This window comes from Rutilus rutilus (genome assembly GCF_951802725.1).
Source record: "Rutilus rutilus genome assembly, chromosome: 22".
In the NCBI taxonomy this organism is placed as follows: domain Eukaryota; kingdom Metazoa; phylum Chordata; class Actinopteri; order Cypriniformes; family Leuciscidae; genus Rutilus; species Rutilus rutilus.
Genome location: NC_140227.1, coordinates 4721331 through 4731263, shown reverse-complemented (window position 1 = coordinate 4731263; position 9933 = coordinate 4721331). Strand labels below are relative to the sequence as shown.

Here is a 9933-nt window from a genome sequence, read left to right as displayed (position 1 = left end):
GGTTCTTGACTCTATTCTGAGGGAGTTTTTTGTCCAGGATATGTTATGTTTTTGTTTTAGCAATTTTGTCATTCTGTTCTATACTACCAAGCATAAACCATAGGCCTATGTGTCAAGGTTAATATATCACACATTTTGAAAACATTTTACTTGGGACACATATGTTTGAAAACTTTATAATGATTTTTTGTTTTATTCAAGGTGAGAGTTATTTGATTGGTAACCTACACGACGTTTTTAGAGTCGTTACAGCAGCAATTTTTGTAAAGAATTATAAAACCGTTTTCTCAAAAGATATGAAATCAACATAATAAATAAGGGTTATGTGTGTTTAATATGTTGCCAATGTGCTTTAAACTAGAATTAAATATGAAAAGATCCTCTCGGATATATTTATTTGCAAATGACAAGTGGAAGCATCTTGTTCCATGGACAAATAGCTTGGAAATTTCCCAAGATTAATATTGGCGATGGCTGCAATGAAAGAGCTGGAGAGGAAGCTCGCGCCTCAGTGACGTTCATTCTCCATCAGGGATCTTTGTTTTGCATCGCTTCCCAATTTGCATTTGTTTCTCAGGTTTTCCATACGACGCTCCAGCCGCCGAAAAGCCCCGAGTGCGCAAAGGCGCATTCCAACGTTGGGAAATTTGGAATAGTTAAAGCGGGCGCGAGCTGACAGAAGGAAATTACATGCGTTCGCCCCGCGTCCCAGACAACCAGTCGCGGAGACACGTGCCATAGAGGTAAACAGCAGAAAGATTCGCTCGACAAAATTCACCTCGCGCTATCGATTCAGCAGAAGATACAGTAGCCACGGTTAGTTCATACAGCATGTCGGATGTATTACCGTATAGCGAGGACAAAATGACTCATTATGGCAACGACGGAGACGAGGAACACCTTTCCTTCACCTGCCGCCTGCAAGACACCAACAACTTTTTCGGTGGCAACCAGAATAAACGACCACCAAAGCTCGGGCAGATCGGGAGAAGCAAAAGAGGTAACGCACAAAGCCTTTGTTTATTGCACAAACAGATGATGCCAAATGCAATGTTGCGCTTGCCGATTAATGATCAAGTGTCAAATGCTTAAACGCTCTGTTTTATGCTTCGGGTTTTGGGTTTTGAGACAGCGATGTATTGCGCCATTTCTGTTGTATTAAAATTCATGGCAACATGGAATCTCCGTCTTTGTGCCAGTGCATGGCGTGAGACAATAGCTGATCTGTGAGTTGGTCTCTCATCATCAACCCTTGTGTCTCTGTTCATTAACAGTCATTGAAGAAGAAAACGATGGCCAAGCACTGGACAAGAGCACAGAGAAATCCTCGTCGGCGTGAACGGACCCAAAGACTCCTAACCTCTCTGATGTGTATATCCAAAGACATTGTGAAGAGGCTCTCTCTCCCATCTGGCGACAAGCACTCCACACATTCTCCTTTCCCTAACTCCATTGTCCAGGGTTTACAGTGTGACGGGGCAGCGGACTGAACCGCCGGTCCGGAAGAATGGCCCAGGGGGGCTTGAAGGAATACTGTGTTTTCCAAACTATACTCCGAGATATGTGCAATGACAGGGTTCGGTCTCATTAAAGAGACTGGGCTCTACTTTTTCTTTCTTTTTCTTTTTTTTTATTCTAATGAAGCAATTTGATAGACTGAGCAAACGTTACCATTAACATCAAACCAGTATCTTCCCGCTTAACCCAGTAGCCTACTGGTGGTGTTAATGGTATACTAGCAATGTCCACCTTTTCTTCCACAGTGGACCTCCAAAGAGGTTTCACTATGTATGTAAAAAAACAAAACAAAGCTATTTATTAAATCTTTGGATACATATTTTGCAGTGTTGAAGGTTGAGCAAACGTTTTATATAGTAGACCGATGACGAGAAGTGACTTTTGCTTTGGATAAATGTTTTGTATGTAGCTTAACTGTGATTCTCGTGATCTGCTTCGTTTCATTTCATTCGTTTGATGTTCGGATTCAATCTGGAATGTCAGTTTAAAGACAGTAACCTTATAATCTTAAAGTATATTTACTGTAGATGTGCCAAATTATCCTGAGAGAAACATATATTTCTGTGATTTCTTCATGGGTATATTAATATTGGGTGGTTATGTTTACAGGGCTCTTTCATACTTGTGATGTATTCTAGTCATGCATGACGAACCTCAAGACCTTAAGAACGTCTTCTTGAATATAACGTATTTATCTCACAGAACATTTCTACGGAATATCTGTTATAATAAAGATTTTGAGAAACATTCAAAGAGAACGTTTTTTTTTCTCTCCCCCTGACACATCTCTAATGCTCGGCTGAAATCTGTGCGTGTGCACAAATCCAGGGGACGTGACATTTCCGCCTCTGCCACAAGCTTTCAATGATTCATGGTTTGGGATTAGCATTGTCAAAGCGCACCATCTAAAATCCAGTCCGCTGAGATCAGGAGGAATCACGTGGCGTGTCAGAGCAAATATTATCTGCGAACTGTACGAGTGAGTTTCCCAGAGCTTCTCCTGCCAGTCTGGAGGTAAAACGCTGGCTGGATGGGCTGCCATGGCAACAGATTCACCTCCCATGAAATTTCCATTGTGTCCACCAGGGAAACCACAGCAGAGGATCTGACAATGAATATTCAATCCACATGTTTGGTTGCATTCGCAAGTGATATTGTGTGCTGTGGCATGTGTCACACTTTTATTTGTCCTTGTTACACGTTACATTACTGTAGTAATAACGGTAACACCTCATTTTACAGTCCCGTTCCCCATGTACATACTACTTATTAATAACTGGGTAATAATAACTAGGTACTAACCCTGAACCTACCCCTAAACCTAACCTTAAGTTACCTTATATTAACCAGTTCTTTCTTAGGTAAGAACACTGCAAGAGCACATACTGTAAAATAAAGTGCAGCCATAATACAATTAAATTATGCATAATTACATGCATCTAACCCTAAACCTAACCCTAACCCTATAGTAAGTACATATAGGTAATTATTATTACTCAGTACTTAAATGCATAATTACATCATAACACAGACACCTATAAAATAAAGTGTAACCTTAGTAGCCTATCCCTGTACTAATGCACTATAGTAGCCTTGATACAAGTGCCTTTTAACTATTTAGCACTATGCCAAAATTATAAACCACCCTAAAAGGCATAAACAAGGACACTCGTACCAGTTGGAGATAGAGACATTTCCTAAAAAGCAAAGAGCAGTCTGAGGTTCTTCAATGAATTTGTGTGTTCAGATTGTAACATCATCATGCGTTTTAAAAATGTCACGAGCACCAGGGAACACCATCTCGGCTGAATAACGTTAGCTCATGCCAGAAGGCGTTATGCAATGCACAAGGGAGGCCGGCACAGTGTGGTGGCAAAGTCTGCCTGGTCCCGTGTTTGGTAGAGACATGCAAATAATCTTGCGCCTGCTGATTTGCATTTGGCTTCTATGTTTTGCTTTGGTTTCAGCGGGGGCTCCAGGTTTGGGTTTCATGGGAGCGAAGACAATATGACTCGAACATTTTCAAACGGATGCCTGCAGAGGGCTACATGATCAGAACAGGGAAATTTTGTGGTGAGATTGGAAATGAACTACAGAAGGTTTCTGGAGAGACTTGGTTGCTGTAATTAGTCTAGTATGAAAATCACTATTTGGAATGTTTGCTTTGCTGACGTAGTTTATTCAGAGGCTGATACCGACTTTCTCGTTTGTTTTCATGCTAATGGAAGTACTTTATTTACCTTGTTTGTTATCCGTTGCCATAATGCTGTCTGACCAGTGCTAATCAGTCAGTATCTAACCACCAAAAAAAGTCATTATTTTAGACAGTCCTCAAAATAATTTAATAAAACAATAATTTAATAAACCAACTCATTTGGAAACAAGAAAATTAATAAATAATTAAATGGGTGAATAATTACACATAGATTTACATTATATACTGAAGGAGTGGATTCTGGAATCCACTGCTGCTTCAATGTATATCTAATGAGTGATTATAATCAAGGTATTAATCAATATATATTTCCTTCTAAATATCAAATGAGTTGAAGGACTTTTCTAGGCTTATGAGATTTTACTTTGTTATAGAAGTTACCATTGTGATTACTGAAATGTTCTTTCATGTATTCTTTAATGTCTGTATGAAATATCTGTTCAGTGACTGCGGGTCTAGCCCATGCTAGGAATACAGCAACAGTGCTTGCTTAATTAGTGCGGCTTCCAGAAATGAAATGTGGACTCATTTTTTGTTTTGAGAATGGCCTTTAACATGTGTTAAAACATATAAGGGTCATTGAAGTCTATAGTTTAAGGGACCATTTCTTTGTTAAAGCCTTATTTTCCAGTTATATTAAAGTGTCCTCCCCTTGAGAGAAATAACATATTATCTTGATGTTTTGAGAAGCCTCTCCTGTTTATAGTTAGAGCCTGGCCAAATCCAACCTTGGAAAAGCTGTGTCAGTGAGTGTTTGTCTTCTTGGTTACAGTATAAGGAACAACTACATTATTGGAGATTGACTGACTTGTTGCTCTGGACAGGCTGGAGCCTAGCAACCCAGATCTGCGACCTGGAGGGTCACGACGTGCCTAAATTCAGGGTCAGAGTGTCAGCTGCCTAATCAATGAAGATATGCCTCAGTCTATATTTATATGTGTGGAAATTACTATGTTTATCTATATTCTTAGCCAATGAGAATCATTCAACCTGAAGCAAGGACGCAGCTTAGACCTTGTTGAACTGTAATTGTAAGCAGGTTGGCCTACGAACTCTGTGAGTCTTGAAGCTGACTTCTGCCTGATGAAACTGTAAACTATCTTCAGTAAAAGTTTTCTTTAATTTATTATAATTCTGACTCTTGTCTTAAATTGACTGCACTTCTGACTCCGGGTCTTAATTAATCATATATCTGGTCCTTGGGTCTTTAACTGTAAATCCTCTAACAATATATACCATAATATATCTCACTTGTTCCCTTGAGAGCTATATTGATTATGTGCTGATGTGGCTAAGTGGTTCTTCCCTCACTGTTGGGTTGGTTGTAGACACCAGTTCCACTCAGTTGCTTTCTCTTCTGTCCACTCCAGCCATCCTGGCATCAGAGGTTTTGTCCATCGAGCCACCAAACACCCCCGAACTCCTCCCAAGTCCTTCACCATCTACACTCCTCATGAGAAGATGGTACCACTCCCGGAAGATGGTATCGAGCCGCGCCGACCTGGGAGCGAAAGCGGCGGATCCTGCGGTTATTTCTGTCTGGAAAGCGCAGAAGACATCTTTCCCTCTCAGGTCCCTACATCCACAATCCACTTCCAAGTCCGTTCTAGTAATTTAAATCCCCGAGCCCATTCCAGTGAGTGAAATTAACCAGTCTATTCAAGTGAGAGAAATTCTCCAGTCTGTTCCTGTGAGAGAAATTCTCCAGTCCGTTCCTGTGAGAGAAATTCACCAATCTGATCCAGTGAGAGAAATTCCCCAGTCTGTTCCAGTGAGTCATCTTACCCAGTCTGTTCCAGTGAGAGAAATCCCAACGTCTGCTTCAGTCCCAGAGTCCAGTCACAAGCTCGTTCCAACCTCAGAGTTCAGTCCCGAGCCTGCTCCAGCCCCGACGTTCAGTGATAAGTCAATTCCAGCTCCAGAATCTGCTCCAACCCATGAGCCTGCTCCTGAGTCTGAGCCAAGTCCAAGGACTTCTAAAGCCTCAGCACCTCATTTAACCTCAACTCAAAGGAGGAAGCAGAGGAAGAAGAAACGGCCCTCTGCCAGTCCAGCCCCTGAACACAGCCCAGAGTTGGCTCCAGTCCCTGAGTTCAGCCTCATCACAGATTTCAGTCACGAGTCCGCTCCAGCCCCAGAATTCAGTAATGAGCCCGTTCAGGCCCCATAATCTACATTGGAGCCCACTCTAAACCCTGAATCAGCATCAGAGCCCACTCGTACCTGTGAGTTACCTTTAAATTTACTTCCAGTCCTTGAGTCCATACGATAATTCCCCCCAGACAAAGAGTCCGGTGAAAGATCCAGCCCCTGACCAGAGTCCAGTGAAGGCTCTCACCCCAGAGCTCAGCCCAGTACCTGCTCTGCCGCCAGAATCCTCAGCTAACATGGCCATCATGCCAGAACCCAGTCAAATACTTCCAGGCCCAGAGGATTCAGAGACCCCTCTACCAATGATTGTTCTCCCTGTTACGACGGTGGCCATAATGTGTTTGGGCCACACACTGCTCTCCCACTCGTATCGAAGTGGAGGTATTCGTCCCAGTAATTCCTGTTTGCCCAGAGACGACCAGGGAGGTCTTTCCAGAGTTTTCAGTTTGTCCCAGATATGACTATGAAGGTCGTTTCTTCTGTCTAAATGCGACCACAGAGTTCATTCCTAAGTTTCCTGTTTGTCCAGAGATGACTAGGGAGGTCATTTTTGAGTTATCAGTTTGTCCAGATGCGACTATGAAGGTCGTTTCCCAGTCTTCTGTCAGCCCTAATACAACTAAGAAGGTCGTTCCAGAAATTCCTGTTTGCCCTAGTGTCAAGGCCACAGAGGCCAGTCCTTCGTAATCCCCTGAGCTACCGGCACAGGCCTGGTCACCTGCTCCCCAATGGCCATCCTGTCTAGCACCAGTACAACACCGTTCCACCATCTCCAACACTCTGCATCTGCAACAAATTAGACTGTTGTCCACTGTCAATCCTTCTACCCATTTCTCAGTTTCTCACCTGCTTACTTCAATTGTCTGCCAAACCTGCAAATAAACTTGTTAATTGGATTTTTTCTGTGTTGCATCCTTCTGTTTTTTTTTACATTTAGTACATATTACATAATATATATTACAGAAAAACAGCTATTGTTTTATTGCATTTATCATTACATTTAAATTATTAAATGAAGCAATGTATTTACATAATAAAATGTAATCTATAATTTGATATATAAATATATATAACACAGATATTGTTTTAAACACATATAACCCACAATAAAATATTGTTCAATTATTACATTTACATATATATTATATATGTTTGAAACATTTCATAATATTGCCTAATACTGTGTTTAAATCATTGTTAGTATATAATTAAATCATACAATATGTCATACTTGTTAAATGATTGACATCAAAATGCGCAGTCTGTCACACTTCTCTGATCAAACTGATCAAGATCATCTGCTGGTTTTAATTGTATATCAGTGATACTGAAGTTGCAGTGGATTAGTTTAGAGGCTGCTTGTTATTTTGTAGGGAGTCTGAGTCAGAGAGGCTCACTCAGTATGTACACCATGAACACCAGAAGGCTACATACACTGTTGGCTGACTGGACTGTTTCCATGGTTACCATTACAGGTTTTTGCTCTCTTTGCTACTGCAAAGTCGTCAGTGGGAAGTGTACGAGAATGTTTCAGAGAGTGATTTTTGGTGCAGAGGCTTCAAAAGAAAGCATTCGGATAACAATTATGCTTTTTTTTTTATGTGAATAATTGCCTGAAGCCCTCTGTGGAAATCTTTCAGTCTTGCCTACCGACAGTCTCTGGAAATGAAAATATGATGGCAAATATGATGTAACGGAGCTACAGCTGCTAATTAAAATATCAAAAATCATACTGCGTTCCTCTGATTGGCTTTCCATGGAAGATGATGTAACCCTGGCCTATTGTGTAGTTCAGGTTCTGAGGAAAACAAGTTCAAATGCACCAGCCGTCTACGGCTAAACGCACACCACTAACAAACAGAAGCAAAGCCTCTCAATACTATAGAGGTCACTTCACAAGCTATTACATAGAGATCGTTTTCAGGATGGAACAGAGTGGGAGCTTTGTCCCTCGGTGGCACGGAGCGACTGTGTAAAAGCCCTGGGCAACATGGCTGGTAACTGTGTAAGTCAAGCTCTTGAATAAAATATGTTGGCCCAGATTGAAATCCACCATTGGTCACTGGATTAGACCAACAAGTCTAAAAGACGTTGTCCCAAACAAACTATCAGAATATCGACTCATTCACGTCCTGATGGCAGGATTTGAAATAAAGCATTAAAACTTAATTTAGGGTGGTGAATCGAGCACAACGCCCCTTCTATTGTATTACTTCCCTCATATTGAGTCCTTCAAATAAGAAACATTTCAGATTATTGTATTTACACTGTAGATTAGATAAATCAGCATACTAAAAGCCATTCCCATTCATAATTTCTTCCAGATGAAAGGGCACCAATTAGCTATTGAGTATCAGTAGGCCTATTATAAAGAAACTAATGTATTATTAAGAATGTAATAAGGCAGTACTGGGAACATGTTATTGGAGAATGATTGCCTGTCTACCAACACAATAAAGTACTCACCTCTGGTCATTCCAGTCAGAGCTCTGTACATGATGTTTGCCTCACTTTTACTGGCAAAACAAGTCAATGTTTGCATGTCAATGTTCTTTTTGCAGTTTTATTCAACTACCATGATTAAACATGTTTTTACGGAGCCTCTAAAGGGACATGGAAAATATATTTCAATGCTAGCAGATGTTTTGCGTTCCCACTAGAAAGTTAGCTTCGCTTTTCATTCCCTCGCAAAAATGTTGTGTTCTTTGCGAGCATACGCAAAGTTTCTCAAGGGAATGGATATTTTTTTATAAGTATTTTTTTTTCCTTCATTATGTCCCTTTAGAGGACAAAATAAAATAAAAAATCCCATAAGTTATTTAAAAAAAAAATCCAAGCTTTATAATGGGAGTAAATAAACGCTGAGATTTTGAAGGCCAAAAAGGCTTGAGTTTGTTACCCTACATCCTACGTCATGCATGGGGTCAGAGGTCACTCTTCCACCGGAAACCAAGCTGAACACGGACGGCCAAAGTATACTTTGTTTTCTTTAATTAGTCCCTCACACCAGTTTCTGTTCAGTTTTAGTAACGTTCCCCATGTATTTAAGCCCTGTGTTTCATTCTGTTCCTTTGTCCAATAACTCCAGTGCCAATCCTCCCTATACGCAAAGTACGCAAATTGCATAGGGCCCCCAAACCATCAGGGGGACCCCTTGCTCTCAAACATGATTTAATGGCTAAGTCTGTGTGAATAATTGGTTTACAATGATTATGAAAACATAATATCGCATTCAAAGTGCGCTGTCGCCTCCAAATCAGTCAAATCATGGACCGTCATAATCAGTCTCATGCTTGACTTGCTCGATACTAAAAAGGAGTTAAAAGCGTATTGAACTGCGAAAGCGGCTTTCTGTGCGTGTATGGACAGGTATAGGCTACTTTCGGCTTCTGGTGTGCGCTTAAATGGAAAAATACACACAAAAATATGTCCGTCTTGGGGAGTTTTCACTTAAACACATTCAGTTATGTCATATGTGAACATAAACAAAACATTCGGTCTTAAAGTGACAGCAGCCTAATAAACCTGCGGCTGTCTCTCGTTTAATGTTAATCAAACAACTAAAGAAAACAAGAGGATAATTTACTGCTCTTCACTGAACAACTTTAGTAACTTAGTAAAAGAATCAATGTCTATTTAATTTATACGGTGATGTCTGTGCTGTGTTTTATTTTTTACATTTGATTTCTTTATTCAATTTCTGTATAGTAGGCTGTTATTTTAAGTAGGCTAAATTGTTTATTTCATTTCTATCTTTTATCTATTGTATTTGTCCAATTGTTTGTAATACATTTTTATTGTATTACTGTTTCAACTCACTGTTGTTTGTTGACTGTGAAACTGCTCCGAAAGAACAGATTAAAGCTACACTGTGTAATTTTTTAAGTTTATTCTTAGCAAAAAACACTTTGTTCTTTCAAAATGATATGTGTTCATTAATGTGTAATTACTTCTACCAACTAATCAAGTATTCTCGTAAGCGTAGAATCTGCCATTTAGAATACATACGAGTGAGGCGCTTGAATGGCGGCAGCCATGTTGCGCCTCCA

The 9933-nt window shown here is 40.3% G+C and overlaps 1 protein-coding gene across 1 annotated transcript; it reads left to right on the top strand.

Moving 5' to 3' along the window:
- The first annotated feature begins 474 nt into the window (after window positions 1-474).
- Window positions 475-2268, top strand: camk2n1a (calcium/calmodulin dependent protein kinase II inhibitor 1a). Its single transcript, XM_084395856.1, has 2 exons — window positions 475-1000; window positions 1275-2268. The coding sequence occupies exons 1-2, from the start codon at window positions 832-834 to the stop codon at window positions 1337-1339; spliced, it is 234 nt and encodes a 77-aa protein (XP_084251982.1). The 5' UTR covers window positions 475-831; the 3' UTR covers window positions 1340-2268.
- The last annotated feature ends 7665 nt before the right edge of the window (window positions 2269-9933 follow it).

Coding starts and splice junctions, on each gene's coding strand:
- camk2n1a (XM_084395856.1), top strand. CDS start 832: ATGTCGGATGTATTACCGTATAGCGAGGACAAAATGACTCATTATGGC. Junction 1,001..1,274: donor GATCGGGAGAAGCAAAAGAG/GTAACGCACAAA, acceptor GTTCATTAACAG/TCATTGAAGAAGAAAACGAT.